This window comes from Neolamprologus multifasciatus, chromosome 6, assembly GCF_963576455.1.
Source record: "Neolamprologus multifasciatus chromosome 6, fNeoMul1.2, whole genome shotgun sequence".
Classification (NCBI taxonomy): domain Eukaryota; kingdom Metazoa; phylum Chordata; class Actinopteri; order Cichliformes; family Cichlidae; genus Neolamprologus; species Neolamprologus multifasciatus.
In genome coordinates, this window is record NC_140444.1 from 15,021,007 (window position 1) to 15,044,617 (window position 23,611).

Below are 23,611 nucleotides of genomic sequence, written 5' to 3' on the forward strand. Positions count from 1 at the left end.
CAGCACCACAGGGCTGACTTCCTTAGTTCAGCAAGTTATATTCATTCTTATAAATGTGTAAAATAAACAAACATGACAACTTTTATGCTTCGCAATCTTGCATACATCAGAGAAGGACTCACAAGCCCACTGCTGCAGTGTGGCAGTTCAATGTATTTATACAGCACCTACCTGACTCTCCAGCTGCAGGGCTTTAAGTTTAACCTCTCGGAGCTCCGCCTGGGCTTGAGCCTCCCTCAGCCTAACCGTCATCAGTTTGTCCTGCAGCTCATTCATGGCGTTCTTCTTCGGCGATTCCTTCCAGTGCCCGCCCCCACCACCAGTGCTGCTGCTACGGGACATATGATGCTGCGAAAGAGCAGACAGGTGTAACTGGCTGCTGGTACATTATGCGCACTCATGCACTCCACCAAACAGATGAGAGATCTGTTCCCATTTTACCTGCCAGCGCTGGTTCAGCTCAGTGACAGCCTCCTGCATCTCCCTGAATGAGCGCAGCGTCTCCAGCTCCCTCAGCTTCATTTGCTTCACTTCTTCCTGCAGGGTCGCCAAGTTGTTCTCATCTGGCAGGCAACTGCTCCTCTAGATAGTAAACATTTCACGGTTATAAGTTAGCAAATTCACACACGCAGCCTAATGCATATATGAGGACGCACATGGGAAAGGTTTTATGAGGAAGGGAATCCTTATTAGATTTCAGTGAAACACAATATACCTTGGTGATTAATACAGAATGTACCACAGTACCCACAGTATTATTGTTATCATTATCGTTATTGTTAATAATAATAATAATTATAATTAACAGTAACTTTACTTTTGTAACACTTGAATAGAAACCACACATTAAAGAATTGTATGCATCTTAATATATAATATATAACACATACAAACAGTGGTGTGAACCACAGCTGAAATAGGCCCTGATCAGATGATAAGAGAAGCTGACTGCTAGAGTAAGGTCTCAGCAGATCTGCTATATCTAAACACGAGCCTGGTCACGGTAGGTAATCTAATTTTAAAATTCTAAATCTTACAGGACTAAAAGAAAGAAATGATAGAGCTGATGTGTGAGCAGTGGTGAGAACTTCTGGCTGAAATGAAGATGGACCAGAGGAGACTGAGGGGTGCACATTCATGGGAGATAAAATAATCTAGACATGGGAAAGCATAGGAGTTTAGTTTCAAATTATTGACTTACAGGAAATGTTGTTTTTCCTAGATAAGAAAAAAAAGCTTTAGTTCGCCAAGCGTTCAAATGCTGGTCAAAAACAGAATCGAGTTTTTTAGCAGATAATTTGAAATTGGTGATGAGGGGGCCGATGTAGCGACTGACCTGCTTTGTGACGCTGCTGAATGAAAACCTCAGTTTTGATCAGATATTACATTTGCTAAATGTGACCATGCCTAATCAGCGGCATCTGTACCCTGACGACCAGGAGTCGACAGACTTATTAAATGTAGTATGAGAGGGACAGGAATAGTTTAATACAACTATCTGATATATGAAATTTTGTTCAGACATCAGACAGTTGTGAGATTGTTTCACTCCTAACCAAAGTGGTGCAACAAGCCACTAACAAAAACATTAGCATGTTTACCTCCTGACTACAAACCAGCAGGTTCGTCAATCTTTGAGACGCTGTATAAGCAAACAAAGGTTTGTCCAGTTTTGAGTTAATTTTCAGTAAAATCTTCATCGGGAAGCAGCAGAGTGTTTGTGTTCCAACACCTCATCAAGTGAAAATGAAAGCTTGTGAAATGGAACGTGTCTGTCATTTGTTTGAGTGTTTGGATTAAACGTTAGACAGGTTGGTTAACGGTCAGACAGACTTTACCACATTCACAGAATCACACGCCTTCTGTCTGCTTGCTGTTCACACTCTATTCTCTTTCACACAGTTTCAAAAAAAAAAAAAAAAAAAAAAAAAAAGGCATGTTTGTGAGCTCACCTTTTCCAGATCGAGCACCTTGTCTTGCATTTCCTTCAGAGCTCCAAGCAGTTCGGCCTCGCGGAGCCTCGACTGCTCCAGCTCGGTCTGCAGATTGCTCACAAACTGCTCTGTGTACTGAAACAAACATCCTAGTGTTAAAGATATAATGTAGGTCAACTTTTATTTACTTTAGTTGTAGTTGAGCAGCCTTTTCTACCTGGTATTTGTATACCGATATTTATTTATTGATGAGAATATTAGGTTTTTGAACAGAGCTTGGCTTTCATTTCACTCTCATTTGCAGACCAGTTTAACAGTTCAGCTAAGATTACCACAATCTTGCAAGGGGTGAAAACTCAAGGTAGTGTTATGTATCTCTCTTTCGGTTTCTTTTACATTTAGTTTCCTGAAAAAGGAAGAAACGGGAGACAAGGAATTCCACAGAGAGATGGAAACATGACCTATCAATGAGCTATTTGTGGGGGAATAAATGGACGCGATTCCCAGCAGCAGTGTTAGACTTACACTTTTCTAAAAAAATAAACCAAAAGCATCCATTCTCAACTGCAAGTAGTGAGCGAGTAAAATCCAAATATGTTACCTACGCCTAGAAATGTCTGTGTACAACCTTCAAAACAGCCAACAACCTAAATTTAGCTGCCATGAAGGTGCACTTGTGTCCCGCTGTCTGTGATGTCAGCATGCTACTGTACACTAACGTGTCACCACATCAAGGGGAAACTGCAAAGCTATGAATATGAAAGCAGCAAAGAAAAAAAAAAAGAGAGAGCTGAGTGGAAAAATACTTTCCAATGAGGCAAATTACAAACGCTTGAAATTGGGCAAGTACATAGCGTGACTGCAAGATTCGTGATTTGTCATTTTTGGCTTCTCAGTCTTGGTTATCAAAGAAGATTGAGAGTGTCTGGAGGTGTGTGAACCCTGGTGGGTGATGGGTACCAGCAATCTGAGCTGGAATAGACGCACATGTAACAATGACATCATTTAGAGAAAAATCAGTGACGGGAGTTTTTCTTTTAAAGCAAAGCAAATTATCATTTTAGTGAACCATCTGCTCCCTTCACATCGTGCAGTTGCTCTTCACACCACCTTCCCACAGGTAGGTGTGAGTTGAATCTATAAATATTAAGAGCAAAGCTTTGGTTAACAGCACTGGCAAAGACCACAAAACTTTTTTTTTTGAGTAAGTCAGTAAAGCGGTTGCGGAACATACAGAAACTGACATGCATACATTTACTCATGCATGTGGAAAAGCAAACGTGGGTGTTCTCTGTTAAACCCAATGTGGCGTTAAATACTAAATACTATACTAAACATCATATTTACTAGAAATTCACAGTAGAGAAGGAGAGTCTCTCGTACATATAAAAATGTTTGGAAAGTCAGTTTTCATATTTTTCCTTGAACAATATTATATGTAAAAATAAATAAATAATATTAAAATATGATATTTATACTGTTTTGGGAGGCAAATACAGTTTATACATGAATTACATGTTAAATTACACCCAACTCTAATTTGTATAATAATTCCAATATCGTGTGCCTCTGAACTGCACAGACTCACAGAACTTGAATGAATTAAAAACAAAAATCAGTCATCCTATAATGTAGGATCACTTCTTTTAACTTTACAGTAATGTGCACCAAATACAGTCTGATTAGCTTTTCCTTGAGTGTTTAACTGAAACCACGTTTTAATAATCTATGCTACATTAACAAAACAAGTTTCAACATTTAATCATAGTCACACTATTACTTCCAATCAGGCTGTGTATCACACGTACAGCAACTCAAAACAACAAACAGCTGCTCTGTAAAATGTACACGTGCAACCTTTACGGCCGTCATCAGTGTTACGTGCGACCTCAGCCTGTTGGTCCAGTTTTTTATTGTCACCCTGATTAACCTGCGCCCTCTTTCTTTGCAGATTTATTGTTAGTGTTCATTGGCTGTTGATGGCTTGCTGCACGAATATAAACCCGGAGAAAGTAGAGCAGGAGGGTCGGCCATTGGCGTCTTGGATCCCCCCAGATCTCCATCAGCACAAGCTTTAACAATCTGTTGCTTTCATAGCTTTGTTTATTCTGTACAGGTTGAGTCGGGAGCTCCTGGAACTACTGTTTTCAGTTTGGTTTCGGTTCTTCTAGTTTTCCAGGACTAGTTTGAGAGAGACGCCTGTATTCGATGGCCCATTGTGTGATTGGTTCATGGTCTTCTTCCTCTTTGTTTTATCTGGGGCTCACATCTCTTTTTGTTCTGTCCTTTGGGAGTAACTATATTTCCATTACTAAAAGCTTGTTGAATGGCAGCCGTAACAGTCAGACTGGCTTCACTGGCGTCCAACAGTATTTTTTAGACAGTGATAGGTTCCACATTATTTGGCTCTCCTCCAGAGCTAGACTAACTAGATTTCACCTCATAAACCTCACCTCCATGGTGTGAAAACTGTAGAAGTCTCTGTGCCTCATCTGTATGTAAACATCTTGCTAAAACAGAACTTGAACGGTTTCATTTTTGGGCGCTGAGCTTTGCAACTTTGCGGGGTTAGCTCACAGGTTAATCACCGATTTTCTTTGAAGGTTTGTGAGAAAATACAAATGTGTGACTCACTACTTTGTTATCAAAGCAGCATAAAGAAAAATATCGGAAACAAACCAACGCTAGTCGGACTAGTCTGACCATATTTGAGAGGCGCAGTCGGCCCCAATTGTTTTTTTGTTTTTTTTATCCGTTTTCCACAAGCTTGTATAAAATATAGCATTAGTACATCATTCCCACCATGGGATAACTTAAACGAGCCATGAGTCAGTCTGACAGTCTGTTCATACCAAGCTGCAACGTTTGAGTTTGAAAACTGAAAACATCGCCGCAAAGACTGACTGACGGGTACCAATCCAGCTTCAGCTAATCACTTCCTGCTAATTCACGGAGCTTAACCGCCCCACTGTGATAGTACTGGAACAATTGTATATTTGTAATTATACATATATTTTACTTATATTTTATTTAACTTGCGTGAGCTAGCTGACAAGTTTACGCACCACTCTCTCATCCAAATTAGGGATGTGTGCGACTAGTCGACTAGATGACTAATATAGTTAAGTGGAATGATTCATTGTTGAAGAAGTTGATTAAGTGTTTGCCTTTGTTATTAGTTTTTGGCATTAAACGGTTCTCAAATTTACTTAATATCAGAGTGTTTTTTAGTTTTAGACTAGTTGGTTAGTCTGATTTTTTACCCCATGTTTAATTGACTAAGAAATCAGTCACCAGGAAGATTCCTAATCCAAATTTTGCCACAATTGGCCAACATGGCGCCAGCTAGAAGGGCAACTTTGGCGCTTCACAAATGATGCTATAGTGGCTTTGTCCTTTTTTCATATACAGTCTATGATTGGCTCATACTAACAATCATGCTAGAGTGTGTGTGTGTCTTTGACAACAAAGTGAACTTTGATATAATCGGTTAGTTGACAATCTTTTAGTTAAGTTGTAAATCTTTTGATATACTGACATTGAAATCTGATCAAATTGTGTTGCATTCTAGCGAAATCACTTGAATGTTTGCAACATTTGTGCCCCTGAGTCCAAATAATCTGACAAACAGTAAAAACATTATCAGGAAATACACAGCTTACAGAGCCTATCTGTAAGTTAAATATAGGACAACATAAAGACTGTAGGCAGGAGGGAAACAGTTCATCTTGCTATCATGGTTCATTTATTAATTCATTCTTTTACCCTCTGTTGTTGTAGCTCTCGGATGGTGTCCTGTGCTTTCTCAAGGCTCTCGCTAGCTGTGGTGCACTGCTGCCTCACCACCGCCAGCTCTCGCTTGATCACATAGTTCTCCTCTGCTTCCTGCGCCCTAGTCACCTGACCCTGGAATAGCGCGACCAAAATAGGATGACATTTAAAATTGTCAGTGGAGTGCAATTTTCAAATTCAGACTATGCAGGGGGAAAAGGGAAAACAACCATATAATGGTTATAGAGAACTTTGCTTCATGTCATACTGAGAGTCAACATTTTAGTAAGGAGATTTATTTGCTTTCTTGTAAATCAGCTAGCTGAGGATATCACTCACACTCTTACATCTGTCCTTTAAAGCTAAAGCTAACAACCAACTAGCTCCGTTTAGCATGATGAATTGAAACACAGACAGAAAGCTAACCTGGCTGTATCTGAAAGCAATAAAAAACTTAAAACTCAGTCTCAGTCTCTGTCTCTGTTGTTTAACTTGCTTAACAATTATTAGATCTCAAGCATGACCATGAAGAAAACAAGTTTCTGGTGTATCTTTTTCTACAATTTTGTACAAATTAAATCAAACACATTCAATATCAAATCACGTATCTATACCTTCTAGAGCGTTTAGCAAGAAAGCAAATAAATGTACATTTCATTCAAATTTTCCTTAATTGTAGGTATTCAAATAAAAATTAATGATAATAATAGCTGAACTTCAACATGCCTCATGCAGGGATTGTACAACGTCATCAGTCTCCATCATGGATAAATACTACATGCATTCAGGCATTAAAGGATTGTCTTGTGGGCTAGAGACAAATATACGATGTAAACAAAAAGCTTTCATGCACTTTTGGCAGGATGCTGTTACAGGAGAGGGAGAGAAGCAATGCAGGACGGTAGAGGAGCAGAGTGTGAGTAGGACAAAGGACAGCAAGGTCAGTGGGAAAGTGGTTTACAGTACTCTACCTGTATCAGTCTGTCTGCAAGAGCAGCACTCTCCTACAGCGCAACGAAGGAGAGGAACAAGAGGATGAAAATAAAGAGATGAAGAGAGTGAAAAGCAGTGGGTCACCAGGAAGGATAAAACACAAGAAAAACCAGGATGAATTCCAAGAGGAGGGACGTAAGAAAAAGTTGAGAAACCAAACACAGACATGTTTGTGAGGGAATAAAGAGGCAGCAGTGAGATCACTCAGAAAACTATTTCACAGAAGAGGAAAATATGAACAAAAGCAGCGTGCTGAAACAGCACAAAAGGCGGGCACACGCAGGTGCACACACACACTCTCTCACATACACATACTCTCTCTCTTTCACACACACACACACACACACAGGAAAGAAAACCAATAACAGTATATTCGTAAGTTGTAAATTTCAACCCCGAACCACACAGAATTTAACTAGAATCAAAATGTGAAGCGTGTTAGCTCAGGCTCATCCAATTTCTCTATTTCAGTGAAGTTCTCATATTTATTAGCATTTAGATAAACTGAAGTCACATCTGCCTATCTCACCTTCTCCAAGGTTTCGATCCTCTGCTTCAGCAGCCTGTTTTCTGTGCGTAACCTCTGAACACAGAGAGAGGAAAGACAAGTGGAAAATGTTTGCTTCACTTCACTTTTCAAATATTTTATTGCAGTACAAACAAACAAGATATAAGCACCTTAATTTCAATTTGCTCCTCCATTTCTTTGTTCTTGATGGTGGTGTATTCTTTCTCAAGTCTGAGGAGAAAGATACAACAGTAAGAAAACATAATGTTACCTCAATCTTCCTTGTTTTTAACTATAATGTTTAAAAGCCAAAGATCTGAGGTGTACAGCGCAGAAAAACAACTTTCAGAAGTTACCTAAACAGCACAAACGCACAACAACAACCATGCACACGCTTAAGTGTAGAAACCTCAGCATTAGTAAGACACAAACAAAACTCTCACTGGTCTACATAAAGGCTCTCCAGCTTTAAGTCTGACCATTTGTTAGCCGACTAACGAGCGTTCTTACTTCTTCATCCTCTTGGGGTTGTATTTGACCTGGTAGGCCCTGAGGATCAGCTTGTCTGGGCAGCTGTCAAACTGGTGGGGGATCACCTTCTGGAAATGCTGGCAGACCCCAAGGGAGAAACGCACATGACAAAGATGGTCATTCATATTTAATGAAGATGCAGAGACTCGCTTTTTTTTTTAATGACTGAAGAAAAAACAGCCACAGATTTACAAAAGGCCTTGAGGCAAGCCAGGAGCTCCTGCTTAAAAAAAACAAAAACAAAAAAAGAAACTAAGATATTTTAATATACTTTGATTCAATGACATGACAGTCTCATATGGCATGCGTAAAAATGTATATGCACTTCTAGGAATTGGAAGCATATACAGTATTCAAATTAATTCAAGTTTGCAGTGCAAGTCAAAAAACTGGGAAATGTACAGGCTGGCAGGTACAAACTTAATGTTTTTTCCTCAGGTTTTGTGATGAAGATAAAGATAAGAAATGATCAAAGATAAGAAATTAAGATCCAGATCAAATTCACCTATCTAAAAGGTTTTAATTAGTGAGCAACAAAAAATTACACGTTTTCTACTGAATTGCTGTTAATCCAGATTGTGGACGCTGCCTGACGGGCACAATATTTAAACACAAACATAGTGAAAAATTCAGCAGCAAGTCAGTGTTCCATTTCATAGAAGACAATCAGATAAAATCACGTTGAATGGAAGTAAATGAGAGCAGCTTATTTTTATCAAATTAGATCATAACTTTAGATTTGTAGCTCAGGAAGCTTGCGTGCAAAAAGGAAAGTGGGACGTTCAGCCTTTGACTCATGGCTCAATCTGTGCACGAAACAATTTCTGCAGAAGGCACCGCAAAGCTACAGCTGCGTACCTGTGACATGCCCTCCATGTCCAGCTGAATGAGGTCAGTCTGGTTGTACTGCAGGATTGCCAGGCCTACACGGAAGATAATCTCTAGGCCCTGCAGAGAGGTCAGATATTGTATAAATTTGTGTGTGTGTGTGTGTATATGTATATATATGTATATATATAGCTGAAAAACACAATTAGTAAGGTGGAACATATCCACAGTTATAACCAATCTTTCGATATTTTGTATGCTTTGTATATTTCTTACCTCATACATGAAAATATCAAAGATGCGTGTGGCGACAGGAAGAGGGAGAAAGGTGAGAAAAAGCGTGAGGAACCAGGATGAGGCATACATGGAAGTGTGGAAACTCTGGGACCGGAAATGGACATTCAGCTCTGGAAGCTGCTCCTGAAATCACAAAAGTTAACAAAAAACAAAAACAGGAAAGAAAGTTAACATCTCAAAAAACTAAAATAGACCCAAGAGAACATACCTGAAAAGGAAGTGATGTGCTGGAGATTAAAAAAACAAAAAAGAAAAGAAAGATCTGCTGCCCCTTTGTGGAGAGCGTTCACACTGCAACATTTATCGTTTTTTAGATGCACACTCCTGCTTCCTTTTTACCTGTAGCAGATATTCAAACTGGTAGATGCAGAGACCGAGCTCTGCCATGCTGGGCTTGAAGAGCTCCCTCAGGCGATACTCCTGCATCAGACGAACAAAAACACAAAAGGCCTCCTCCTCTGGCATCTGGGAGAAGGCGAGAAGATTGTTAGAAATCAAACTGTGCTGGACTGTGTATTATACACCATCTCTATTTCACAGAAATCTCAAAAAACAAATTAACTGCACTTTCATTTTTCAAAGACCTGCTACATAAATAACTGTGGCTATAATAAAGAGATTGTTTACAGATAAAATGTGCTGAGCCTTGAGGCAAAATATTCTCTTATGGTTCAGTTTCCTGCAGCACACCGTTTGACAATTACCTGCATTAGTAGCAATCCAACAATGAATGCGCTGCCCTGGCAGTAGCCCACCTCTCGATCCACCAGAGAGTACGCCTGAAAAAAGGAAAAAAAGGATGCGCGCACACACACACACACACACACACACACTAGATTTCAGTTACTATGTTCTGTATGTTTAGAAAAATACATCTTTATTTGTGACAGGACAATCAGACCTAGCGACAGGACCAACAAGTCACCAGAGGTCCCTTCATTTCCTGAGCAGCTCAGCTATAAGGGAGCTCGACTGATTTGCAGACAGGAAACGAGCTCGTCTCCATGACAGTAAACATATTTCCACATTTTTGTGTGTCTCTGCAATTTGTTTTTCTCCCCAGGAACAAAAATCACATTACGAAGGTAAAACTCAGTCTGATCAAAAAGACACAGCCAATCAAATCCTTCCATTTGTTGCAGAAAGATTAAAGGTTTAAAAATGGCTTTTAGCTTTGCATGTTAGGGTTTCATTAAAACTACACAGCACTTCCTGTCATTCTGAAATAAAGTCGGAATTTAAAAAAAATATTAATACAATAGCTAAATACAATAATTTCACACCACTGTCAAATCAACATATCCATATTAGTCGTTCTCGTCCAGACATTTATTTGTAGATGTGTCATTTAAGAAAGCACGTGAAGGAAATTCCAGAAAGTTGACTGTTCATCTGGCTGTTGTGCTACAGTGACACTACAGAGTGATTGAAGACTGCGGCTCAAACAAAATCAGCGCTTAGTGCTTGTAACCATTTTTGGTTTGGTCCTATTTTTTCTCCAGTGTGACCAATACACATATTTCAAACTCACAGTGTAAATAAGTCAGTTTTTACAGATGATAAACCATGTTTCAAAAATACAAAAAAGCCCTTCCCCCTGATAAATTCAGACCTTGAGGTGATCAAACGCTGAAGTTCTCACCTTCATGACATTGAAGAGGACCTCCTGTCCGAGGCTGTCCTGGCCTTTGAAGAACTCGTGCTCAGGGTAGGTGCGGGCGATATCTCTGCGGATTAGCTTCTCGCAGGGGGAGGACATCTTCAGCAGTTCAGAGTACTGGTTCTTCACCGGCATGTCTGTGGCGTTGCCCAGAAGCTGCCACACGATGGCCCGGAAATGATGAGGAATGCCCTTTCTGATCAACTCCTGGAAGATACAGAGTGAAACAAGTGATATTAAAATGGAGTACAGGGCAGTCGTGGCTCAAAGAGTTGGCAGTTTGTCTTGTAACCGGAAGGTTGCCGGTTTGAGCCCCGGCTCGGACAGTCTTGGTCGTTGTGTCCTTGGGCAAGACACTTCACCTACCGCCTACTGGTGATGGCCAGTGATGATCGCTTCTGTCAGCCTGCCCCAGGGCAGCTGTGGCTACAACTGTAGCTTGCCTCCACCAGTGTTTGAATGTGAGAGTGAATGAATAGTGGAATTGTAAAGCGCTTTGAGGGCCCCGAAAAGCGCTATATAAATGCAATCCATTATTATTATTATTAATACCCAGCCGCTTTATATACTGAAAGATGTCATTTTACAGATATTAAAGCACCTCAGAAGAAAAAACATCAACGCAAACTCAATTATGAAACGCTAACAGATTTATATTTACAAGGACAATCACACTCAGTTGTAAATTATGATGGATTGCTATTTTCTATTTTCAGCATTTATAGCCTGCTTGGTTTGTGTGAGCTCCCAGGTTCCCCTGACTCATTTTTATTGTGTCCTCTCTCGTCCGTCTTGTCTTCCCTGGGGGTTTAGTCTTTTTGTGATGGAGGACACAGAGAGACAAAGAGAGGGATGGGAGGCAGAGGGCAGATAGAGGGGATTATTGGTATTTTACTGTATTAAAAACAAACAAACAAAAAAAGACAGCTTCATACCAATAGTGTTTTTGTTTGTGCTGAATTTGAGGGTAACACTGCGAGACATTTTTAAGCACACTTGCAGACAGCTAGAAAAAGGACACCCACTGTGACTTCACGAATAGAAATAACCCAGTCATAGTCTGTGAGCAAAGCTATAAATGACCAACCAGCCACTTAAAAAAAAAAGAAAAAAAAAAGCAAAAACAGAATATGAGTCCGACATTAGGAAACAAATTGGAAAATCGACTTGTGACATGTGACCCGCCAACTATAAAAATAAAATGAGGAGGCTCATAATTTCCTTACTGGTGTTCTTATTTCGAATCGCACTCAGTGACTCATTCTCAGGGAAAAAAACAAAAACACATGTGCTTTCCAAATACTTCATTCTCCACTTCAAGTGCCAGACTCTCCCCTCACCTTCAGGAGTTTGTCCTTCTTGCGTCTCCACTCCTCCCATTCGTTGACGATGCGGCCCCATAAGATCCACGTGTCTTCCTCCAGGTGCGACAGGTTTGAGGAGGCCGAGGAGCTGGAGACCAGCGAGGAGCCACTGTTGCGTCGCGAGCCACTCATTGACCGCATGGACTTGGAATCAGCCTCCAGCAACCTGCGTGAAGACACAGATTATGAGAACAGGAAGCTGAATTTATGACTGATCACACAGGAGAGCTTATTTATGTTACACACTGGAGAGTTAAGCTAAGATAAGCGAGAGTCAGAATGTGACATTGCAAAAAATGCTAAATTTAGAGAGGCACCAGCAGCTGCAAGGCATGTTCCCCTTGGTTTATTTATTCATTTATTTAAGTGGGAAGGGGGTTTAATGGTTATATGCTAAGCTAAAGCTAAAATGCTCCTGAACTATAAGTTTGAATTTGGAAGAACTCGAACTCAAATATAGGCTGGGGCAAGTGATTTCCTTTAAGTCCTTGTGGAGTCTGCATTTTGCTGCCCTGGTGTACAGCAGAGGTGATGTGATTAAGAAGGGCAGCTCTTTACTCCAAGGTTCAGTCCACTTTGACCTCAAATGTCTGTTTCTTTTAAGTCACTTTACACCTCCGTCCAGCACTCTCACCATTCTGCTGGGACTGGCTGTGAAGCTGAAAATGTGCTACTGTTCTTCTTCTCGAAATGATTTCTTGGGATTTCAGCTTGATGGCAGTAAATACAGCCTAATGAAAACACTCCTTCTGCAGTGGTGGATTATTTAAGGTAACACATTTATAAATACAAATTCCAATGCAAAGGCTAGTGCTCCTGGTTGTGTGGGATTAAACATTACCTAACACAGATTAAACCTCAACCTTGAATAAAAAACAACAACAATTATTTTCTCTGAAGCCAAGAAAATAAATGTTCAAATTTATCCCGGGAAAAATAGATCCTGAAACACAGAGCTTCCTGAAGTAACACACAACATAGAAATTGCAAAATATCTTATTTTAATCATTTTTGATTATAAAATTTTATTCTCTAAAGAAAATTAACTAAGTTGGTCTTGAGTGAACCCCATGGTGGTTCATGTGACCCTCCTGCTATCGTGACTATTAACAGAGGCTACACAATTCAGCTGTATTAATCAGAAAACCACAAAAGTCTTATATTTGCTATAAATCCTATTTTCCATCATGCCTGACTCCATTACACTTGGATGTCAAAAATGGTTATTTCAATGCGAATTTCTATCTAGATGTACCTTTTTGTCTGTTTCCTGACGTGAATATATAGTTGCATGCGAGCATTTAGGCAGAGTGTTTCCCTTCTGTTCCATATGTGAACTTTAACAATCCTAGAAAGAAGCCGTAACACCATGAAGGGTGTTGCTGCAGGGTACCTCTCATCACAATTGAGTTCCACGAACACAAACTTGACAACACAATCTTTGATATCGCACATCATTCTCGTAATTGTTTAGCATTTAATGAAATACCTTGGTTCTATTTGTGGTACACAGTTTAACCTTAGTATGCCGTGGAGTCCGTTTAGCTGCTGACGTCCTGGAATGCCCAGGAATCCAGGACTATTTCCTTGGACTCTTGACTTTAGTTCTAATTAATTTATGTTAATATAAAGTAACCATTACAGTTACTATAACTATAACTCTTGGGTTTGTTTCCTTCTAATGAATTCATTTGTTAGAGTGTATGATCCTCTTGTGTCTCTCATTTGATCGGATGAGGCAGTATTTTTATCTCTCCTTTGTCTCTTGTTTGTTGGGTCAGTCTTTGGTTTGTTTAGGCTGATTTTGGGTCTGTTTTGTTTGAGCAGTTAGTTGTAATATTAACACAGGCAGTGTTGGGGAGTAATGGAATACGTATATAAAATACAAAAGATGAGTAACTGTATTCCGTTACAGTTACCATTTTAAAAGGTGGTATTCCGAATACGGTTACTTTGTTTAAAAAAATAAAATAAAATAAAAATTATTTATTAAATTTATTATTTAATATGAAGGCAATAAGCAGAGTGTTACAGGCATAGCCCTAAAGAATGTAGCCTCATGGGCAGTGTAGCCCAGTTGTAAGTAAGCTATTAAGACTCGACTGTACACTGTGTTTGTGTTTTTCTCCGAAACAATAAGTTCCGTTGGAGCAGCCTTTCAACGCCTCTCTCTGCCTCTTGCTAGCAAAGTTGACCCAGACAACAAAGTAAAGCTAGTTTTCAGCTACCAGCCCGACACAGAACCCGACGTATTAGCCAGAGGTCCCTTTACTATGGGACCTGTTTTATATACGTGCTGAATAGTTGTGATCGCCGCAAAAAGTGCAGCCTTACCTAATGTCCACCCTACTGTTATTCATTTTATATTAAGATTTAAAAATCTAGTTGGTGTTGGTATGGCGAGTAGCCTTCAGTAATAGTAATAAATCACACAGCAATAGTACATTCATGTAGTTGTAAAAAGCATGATAATATATTAAGTAATTTAAAGTATTCAGAATATGTTACTCTCATTGAGTTTCAGGTGAGATGAGGCAGATATTGACAATGTAATAGTGAGTAAATCTGCAGAGAAAAAAAATGCTTATTTTGGGCCAAAGTTGCCAATCTTTTTAAGTGTTTTTTATTAGATTTGCCTGGTGACTCTAACAGCAGTTCATCCTCGCTGTTGTCCTTGTGCTCAGTGGTGTGTGCCAAATGTGAAGTCATAACTGCTGGCATGCAATACGCTTTAGTGTCTTTTCAGCTTCATCTCCCTGTGAACAGGCGAATCTCTTCAGGCATTTCCGTGTTAAATCAAGGCAGAAGTAGATTTTTTGGGGAAGATTTTCTGCAAAAAGAGACTACCCCATTCTGATAACAATGCTGTGTTGCTATAACACTTTGCACATGCAACAATCAGTGCATCAAACATAAACAGGGTTCTTAAACATGCAGTTTTCATTTCCGTGTGAAAACTGCAATTAAACTTGCAGCTCTCACGCAGATGTTTTTTTTTTTTTAAATTTAGTCTGATATGGTGCTACAAAGTTTGTTACAAAGACTTTGATTTGACTGGCTTCCTATACAAGAAAAAAAAAGTCAAATAGTTAACAAACCCTGGGCCACATTGAAGCTAAAAAACTGCTGTGTTTTCAGTTTAAAAGCTTAACACAACAATGAAAACTACTGATCTTACCTGTTCTGCTCCTCCAGTTTGGCTAGCAGCTCCAATTCATCAGGACTCAAGTTCTCGGAGTCTGCTGGGGAGGCTGCAGGTGCTGACAGCACTGCATCGTGGGAAGAGGAGTCTGGGCTGAGCACAGGGCTGCCATTCGATGAGGGATCTGGATCCATGCCAGGTGGGGAGGAAGGGCACTCCAGCTGAGGGGGAGCCCCACCAGAACCCTCTCTTTCCGGGCTGCCGCTGGGGATAGACATGATGCTGAGGTTGGCGTGAGGTGGGTAAAGCAGTGCAGGTGTGCTCAAAAAAACGTCTCCCAGTCTCACTGTATGTCTCCCTCCTTAGTGAGCCTGGCTGTTGCCTGATTGGCCACCAGGCAAGCCTATATGATCAGAGGTCCTCAAACCTGCCAAGAATCAAAAGAAATGTATGTGAGCAAAGGCTAAATAAATAAAAAACAAACATAGTTTAGTTCATGTCATTGTTATTAACTTGATAAGTTGATACACAGGTGCCATACTATATTGCCGGATAATACCAGTATAATGATGCGATATGAAAGTATCATATCATGATATCAAACGATATCAAGCGTTTATGCTCCTTAGTGCACACAATGACAAAAATAACCCAGGCATTACTAACAAGGAGAGCCGAGTGTGACTGATGACAATTTAGTAAAAAAGGAGCAGGGAGTTACTACAACAACCTCCAAGAAAGCTCAACGCTTTACAAAATATGCAACAAAACTGTTCCTGCTAAAGGTGGAAACAACAAACTTGTTTCATCACATGAGGCAAAAAACACACCATCAAAAACATCTAGCCTATGAAGGCGGACATGCTAGCTATATGCTAGCTGGTTATGTATGGGCTTTAAGCAGCTTTTAACAAGCTTAACTCAAGATCAAACACTCCAGATACAACATATTTTTCAACTTTCACACTATTGCGCCGACTCCTCAGGAGTTACATGATTAAGTTACTTTTCTGTTAAAGTATTTCGCAGTTATGCAAATTTGATTTAAAGTTTACAAAGAAAACAGTACGAAGGCTAATTTTGTTCTTAATTTAATGTGTCACTGCTATTGCACTGTACTGCTGCTGGTGCCTTGTAGCAACAGATTCTCCCTTTGAATCAGGTAGTCTGTCAACATGGCATTAACTCACTGGAAAAGAAGGATGGAAACTGTCCTTTATTTTTATTCACACTAATAAATACCACTGTCCGTAAACTGGAAGCACCAAAAAGTGCTTCCAATAATGTTTTCCCCCATTACTTATTATCATAATTTCCTTGAAATATAGTGATATAATTTGGAGGCTATGTCACCCTCACCTAATAATCTATTTCTATCTATTCTAAAGCTACAGGTAAAAATACTGTGGTTACATTGAAAAGAGTTAACACAACATTAAACAAAGCTTTGATCCTCTTCAGTCAGTTTCATTTAGTAAAACAGAAAACTGTTTGCGGGCCAGATGGCAACCTATTACTGGGTTGATTTGGCCCCTGGGGTGTAAATTTTGTTTCACTGCTCTATGAAGGATAAAGAAGGTGAAGCTGACAGTCTGATGTAGAACAATGAGTTATAGTAATAATCAAGTTTCTGAGTCAGAACTCAATAAGTATGAAGCTAATTTTCTCTTTATCCTGCTTCCACTTTGTAACAAGTGTTATTTAGAGACTTTATTGTCTGGTGCTGCATGGCTCCAATATTTATCTTATCCTCCAATATGTTTCTGACAAGACTATCAAAGCAGATTTTATAGTTTTCTGCAGGTAAAAATATCAATCAATCAAATCTTTATTTGACCATATAAATAATAACTGTTTTTTCTATATTTATTAACATATACATATTACATGTTTATGGCAGTGGCTCTTAGACTCTTATCACTCTATGAACTCTGTGATCAGAGAGGTGGTTTTGCCATGCCTAGCTGAGTGGAACCAGTGATGCTGATATGTCGACACAGATTTCAGTGCTCTAATGTGGTTTACACAGACATAATCACAACTTTTGTTTTTTTTGTTTTTTCCTCCATTAGAGGGAAGAATCGACCTGTCAGCATATAAAAAGAAAAAAAAAAATCACAATAAAAAGTTACTGCAAATTACTTGTTACACTGTTATTCGGTTAAGATCACACTGCACAGCTTTCAGAAGGGCTAAGACATTGTCACACATTCATCTACATTCAGAAACAGTGCCACAAAATGACTGCAAGCAGCTGAGGAATTTATTAAAACCAAACTATTAAACAAATCGAATGAATTACAGAGTAAATTCAGAGAGATAATCTCAGATTTCACAGAGTTTATGAGCAGCTGACACCGCTGGTTTGGAACAGAAGGCTGAGGGCAGTTTTTAATTGAATTCCTCATAAGATAAACTGAGGTGTGATTTCCCAGGAGGAAAAAAAGGCTTTATCATTCAGCAGATTGTTGATGCAATCATGCTTTTTGAGCTGTAGTTGAATTTCTTTTATAAAGGATTAAAAAGAAGAAGAAGAAGAAGCTACATGTGCATTTGTGCGCTTGATACTTTCAGTGATAAGGACCTTACAAAGCACAAGCTTGGCATAAACGTAATATTTTACTAGCTAATGTTAGCCTGGGTAATTTAAAAAAAAAAAAATAGATACAGCAATTGAATGATATAACGCATGGTGCTGTGTTGAAACAAAGACACCAGATATCGATATCATATGGTTTCAAATAAAAAGTAACTCGTCAGCAGTAGAATAATAAAACCAATTACTTTTTTACTTCACCAGATGGTGCCGTTGAGGTTAATGTTTTTTCTAGCGAGGTAACGTCAGTCACACAGTAGGAAGTTGGTAAACCCAAGATGGAAGCTGGGATCAGGGAAAGTAAAAAATAAAAAAATCTGAAAAGTATCATCCACATTTGAATTAGATGCATGGACATTTTTTTTTTTTTTTAAACATGAAGCATATGGATGTGACATGTGGGATTTGTAAGGAATATTATATGAAAGTAAAGTACTTGGGGAGTAGTGCAAACATAAGATCTCATCTCACATACAGAGGATGTTAGCCAAGTATGGCAAAGCTAACGTTCATTCAACTGAACTGAAAAAAACCTAAGCTAAACTAAACTAAACTAAAACTCAACACGCTTAGCTCAACAAAGCTTCCAATTTGGAATAAGCTAAAAAAGTAACACAATCTCATCACCTACGTTATGTGCAGACCTACTCGATGCTATGTAAAACAAGGACTTTTGTTTACTTGCTCAAAACAAGTAACAAAAGCGACTGCTGAATGCCATTTTAAGCTCAAAATATCTTTAACAGTACAATAGTCGACAACTATGAAATTAAGCTAGATGACTGTAATACAAACAGTTTAGCTGGCCAGGTGAATGTAACATTTATGACAGCTTGTAATAGCAGTGTTGGTCAGTGTGCCTGCTTTACAGTCCCATTTTGAAGCAATAAATCAAAATGCTTTTTATCACAATAACAATGATTCCCACTTCTCTTAGACAGCACATTTTGACCTTGGATTTCCCACATTTTCATCCTAATATGTCTGAAGATATCTGGCTATGGATGGCCAGTGTAAAAATCTTTACCAATACCAAAGAAAACAAGCAAAGCAAATACTCACTCAACACATATACAAATACAAACTATTCTACGTGTGTAAAGATCCCACTTTCACTCAAATGCTACACATTTGTAGAGCACGTGTGTGGTAGAATTATATTTATTTTTGCATGACTTTAAGATTACATTTTAGTTGCCGTTTTGTTTGACTATCTGACAACCCAAATTCTCTGTAAATTTTTTAGAATCAGGACATGAGTACTTGTAGCTTTTTCCTGTGGTTAAGTTTCTTTTCACAGAGAAAACTCCAAAACAAAATGAGTCACTACAAACCAGGTGTGTCCATTTACAGGCCAAATGTGTCTCAGCAAAAGCAACAAAAATAAATGCATGAAAAGGTGCTGTGTTCTGGACAATTTTGGACTAGTGAGCCCTTGGTTCATTTTAGGGCTAGTTACTACATTCTGCATGTTCTTGTTACTCTATCACATCTCCGATGCATACTGGCTATGAGAAGGTGTTTGCATAAACTCGCAGCGTGCCACTGGGTTCAGTGTCTGGAGTTTGTTTGGACCTGGACTGACACCACTGACTCCAAATGTTCTCACTGCGATTGTTTTGGTCTGCACCCAAATTTGATTACTTTGTTTGCATCTGCACAAATGAACCGTACCAAGTGGGGAAATGAACCTCCATTTAAAGAGCACCAAAAAACTAATTAGTCTGGGTTAGGAGAAGATGACGCTCATTCACAACATTAACTCTGCTGCACTTTGCATTTTGATAGGATGTCAGATGAGTTTTGTCCTTACAACAAGCTAAAACAACAACAACAACAACAACAACAACAGGTATGCATCTTACAGTTTGCAGGTCTTTAAGTTGAAAATAAACTGTTTTGCATTGTGGACTAACAGAGACATTACATATTGTGGTGTGGGACTGGGCTGCAGAAATGAAGGGACTGACGCAGTGTGTCTGTGCAGAACAACAGCAGTAGTGCTGCTCTGTAAAGTGGCTAAAAATGGTTACAGTTGACTCCTCTAGATCTCCCAAGCTTGCTTTATAGATGTGTGTGACACACACACACACACACACACACACACACACACACACACACACACACACAGCTGGTCAGCTAATAATCTGTATAATCCGTCTATTCATAGTCAGTTTAATCCCAACCAACAACAGCGGTGTAGTGAATTCATTAAAACTATCATAACTAACTGACTCAGATCAAACTGTCTTCACATTGAAAAACTCCAAAACAGTGCAATAAAGAAATTCAGCTCTGTCACAGGGCATTAAAATTAAAGAGAAACATTCATTGGCCTGAAAAACATGAAGTACATGAAGCTGACATACACAGCAAGGAAAGCAGAAATACAGCCTGCAGGAGGGGAGAGTAAAGCAGAGGAGCATAACTGTCTGAACAGTGCATGGGGGAGAAACAAGGCCCACATTCATGCATCTTAACCAGCCCAATCAAAAGAGCCATTAACAAGCCTATGAAACCAATCACATTTGTAAAAGGGCTTCTTCAAAAAAAAAACAAAAAAAAAAACCCAATCTGAAAGACAATCACTTTGATTTAACAGGATTTGCTGCAACAATCAAAAGATGATGTCAATCTGCCTTTTCTTCTGAAACTCATTTGACAGACTGGTGTAGCACCTAATGAAACTGCCTTGTCAATCAAGCCTCAACCCCAGCAGCAAGACTGAAGTGAGCTCGGTTATTGACATAATGTATAACTCTACAAGATACCTGCAGCATTTTAGCCTCTGGCTCTCGCTTCCCAACAAGCAGCAGGTGAATACAGAAGGCTCATGTTCACTATCCTGGCCAAGCTTTGATGTTTTGCACCAAAGACACAAAAGTATATCATAGAACATTTAAATTATATATGTCTCAATGCCGACTCTTTATGGACAGCAAACTCAGTGCCTGCTGCTATTATTACAGCGATACGGACAAATATCCACGCCAGATTTTCCTTCGGCCAGACCTGCTGGTCTTAAATTATTGCTGACCAAACACTACAACTCAAGCTTAGACTAATACATAAAGACTTAATAAAGAGGTCTTTAGATTAATTGAATACTGGGTTAATGTACTGCATTAAAAATATTCTACATGCCATTACAGCATCTTCTAAAGGGACTGCCTTTTAGGAATAACAGAGAAGACGTTTTGAGTGGTTTTCAGTACTACAAAGCACTATTTAGCCGTGTCATTGTGGTCAACCCACACTGTAAAAGGTGTGAGTCATGCAGGACTTAAAAGTCCCCCTGCCCCATTCTGTCTCTCTCTCTCGCACATGCACACACACACACACACACACACAAAGACACGGTGACATTGTGAAGGTCTCTGGCAAAGCAAAACAAGCCATATTTTCAGGCTGTTGTTCTGTATATGACTGCAGGCCTGCAGTAATGTCATTGTGGGCATGGAACTGCAGAGAACTGAGAGAGGTGGGTAATAAGTGGTGGTGATGGTATTTCACTTATATTTGCTTTTCTGAGCATGCGTGTGCACCAAATGAAAGGTTACTTTTTAGTTGTGCCGTGGCATTTCTCCACACTCTTTGTAACCTACGTTTATAAAATTCTACCTCAATAATGATTTGTTGATAAATATGTGAACGACTGTGTGATGCACATGTTTAGTTTCTCCACCACCGCGCCACTGTGCACAATTATGGCATTGTGCATAGTCTATGCTTGAATGCATCCTCTCCGAGCTCTCACTGTCCACACAAACAGACAGGGCCATTATCTCCCCCTCTGACTGTCCTCTGCACACAAACACACACCACCCCCCGTGATTTAACATGAATTTGCATTTATAATGTTATATGCATTTATTGCATGGGAACCTTACTTTACGATGTTTACGATTAACAAAACATTAGTGCTAAAAAAAAAAAAAAAAAAAGGAAAAAAAAAAAGGTCTTCACAGTTCCCATCTGGGCTCGACTTTGACACTGATCCACCCTGAGGCAGTTATAATAGGGAGGGTGACAAAAACAAAATGCTCTCTTTTGATCTCTTCGGGAGATCAAGTAATAAACAGATGGATCCGCAGTTTCCTTAGAGGAATTACATTATACATACACTTGGAGGTGTAAGAAAAACACAAAAACACAAAGCTAAAAAAACAAATAAAAAAATCAAGATTTACAAAAACAAAATAAAAACAAACAAACACAAAAATTAGCAAGTTGTCACAGTCTTCCTGCTGTGACAACAAGCATGACCCTTGTTAATCTGTAGCTGCTAACCTCCTCGCTGTCCCAACATGATCTCATGCTTAGCTTCTGACACGTGGACTCTTCTCTAGCACGCTATTCAACTAGTGTACCCGTTATCCTTGTGACTGCTGCTGGTCTCCACACTGCTCAAAACATCCCATTGTAAGAAGGGGATGTTCTTGTTTTTTATTTTTATTTTAACATTCTATGGAGCATACTTCTGTGCAATGTCTGAAAAGTAAGACATGCTGTTACTTTAAACTCTGTCTCTGGGTGATCATTTAACTCATGAATATAACTGAAGTCACAGCTCAGACACTATTTTTAACTTCTGTGTACACTGATTTTTAATCAAATGACGTCAAGGTCATAAAATCCAGCTTCCCTCCTGCTTCCAGGCAAAGCTTTGTCTAGTTGTTAATTACCACTGAATCTGTGAAGCCAAAAAAGGTGCTCAAAACAGCCCAATATACTTTCTAACCCTGTCTTCCATCTGCTAGAGATATTCAACAGTGAATCTGAGTCTATATTCACCAGCTACCTGACACTCATGCAGACATAATCCATCGTCATTAGTAGTATTGTAATGACAATCTGCGCTCCAAACAGCTCTCATGTATCGACTGCATAGTATATATCAATGAGTGTTTATGTGCATATTGTGCAGCAGAGGTTTTCCAGATTTGTCAAGTTTGAACATGCTATGGTATTAGGTATAAATGAGGAGGAGACACATTTGGGGAAAATTAACTGACAAAGCCAATGAATATTGTTTTGAGACTTCACAAAGTCTACTGACCCTGCTCACTTCCTATGACTGATGGTTTCCTGCTCTAAATGTAATTAGTACCCTTTCTAGACAATTTGGTTCCCCTGAGTGCTATTGTGACAGGAAATTGTCTAGAAATGGCCATCCACACAACTCACTGTTGACTTCAAGTCACAGCTGACTCTTTTGTGCCTCTGAATGATCAGATTTGAACAAGTCAGATTAATCAATATTTTGGGGAAAAAAAAAAGTAAAACATCCATAATGTCAAAAGTGAACTACAAGATGGTAAGGCCGAGAATAACTGAATGGTTAACTCTATTTCTTCTCCATACAGGTAAACACAAAAAGCTATGTACTAAACAGTGACAATCAGGCAACGATTGCTCAACTAATGACTTCTTTCAAAGGCTTTCACAATAAAATAATCCTCTCTGACACTAATGTTGGGAAGCAGGAGAAAGCTGTCCATTAGCCTAAAGAAGATCTGAAAAGGTGTGAAATCAACAATAAATGAAGCTTCTAGCTGTTTCAGACTACAGGAGTGAAGCTGAACTCCAGCCCGCAAAGATTCACAGGATCACAGACGTGTAGCTCAGTACAACCATCCCTGCTGTGAGGCTGGGGTGGAAGGAAACGCATGTTTTCACGGCTTGGCACGGCGTGTCTAAAGCCAGTTGGTGGTTAAGCTTTTTCAGTCGCTGACTGATTTTTGCTTTCCTGTTGCATTCATTACATTATTTAAAGATTTCATACTTTCCCAGCGGTGCTGTCAGAAGCACTAATCAGTTGTCGAGCTGTTTAATCACCCATTCTGATTACAAACATCTGCTGTTTGCTGCTGGAAATTTGTATTCGTTTGATCTTTTTTTTTTTTTTTGTTAAATGATCTTATTTTCTCAAATTTAATTTTAACTGCCTGAAGCCTCTCAGGAAAATGGAAATATAATAAAGCTCA

At 39.2% G+C, this 23,611-nt stretch overlaps 1 protein-coding gene across 2 annotated transcripts in view; it reads right to left on the reverse strand.

Annotated features, from left to right (window-relative positions):
- evi5l (ecotropic viral integration site 5 like) overlaps window positions 1-23,611 on the reverse strand; it is a 40,501-nt gene that overhangs the window by 11,448 nt on the left and 5,442 nt on the right. Inside the window, exons 2-16 of one of the 2 annotated variants that reach the window (XM_085163097.1) lie at window positions 15,065-15,455; window positions 11,863-12,052; window positions 10,505-10,729; window positions 9,567-9,641; window positions 9,202-9,327; window positions 8,842-8,985; window positions 8,596-8,685; window positions 7,717-7,814; window positions 7,377-7,437; window positions 7,228-7,281; window positions 6,677-6,709; window positions 5,700-5,840; window positions 1,953-2,069; window positions 442-582; window positions 172-348 (exon numbers count right to left, since the gene is read on the reverse strand). In XM_085163097.1, the coding sequence (XP_085019223.1) occupies window positions 172-348; window positions 442-582; window positions 1,953-2,069; window positions 5,700-5,840; window positions 6,677-6,709; window positions 7,228-7,281; window positions 7,377-7,437; window positions 7,717-7,814; window positions 8,596-8,685; window positions 8,842-8,985; window positions 9,202-9,327; window positions 9,567-9,641; window positions 10,505-10,729; window positions 11,863-12,052; window positions 15,065-15,306 (1,914 nt within the window). In that variant the 5' untranslated portion in view covers window positions 15,307-15,455. The remainder of the gene's footprint in view (window positions 1-171; window positions 349-441; window positions 583-1,952; window positions 2,070-5,699; window positions 5,841-6,676; window positions 6,710-7,227; window positions 7,282-7,376; window positions 7,438-7,716; window positions 7,815-8,595; window positions 8,686-8,841; window positions 8,986-9,201; window positions 9,328-9,566; window positions 9,642-10,504; window positions 10,730-11,862; window positions 12,053-15,064; window positions 15,456-23,611) is intronic. The other variant, XM_085163098.1, reaches the window with a different exon arrangement.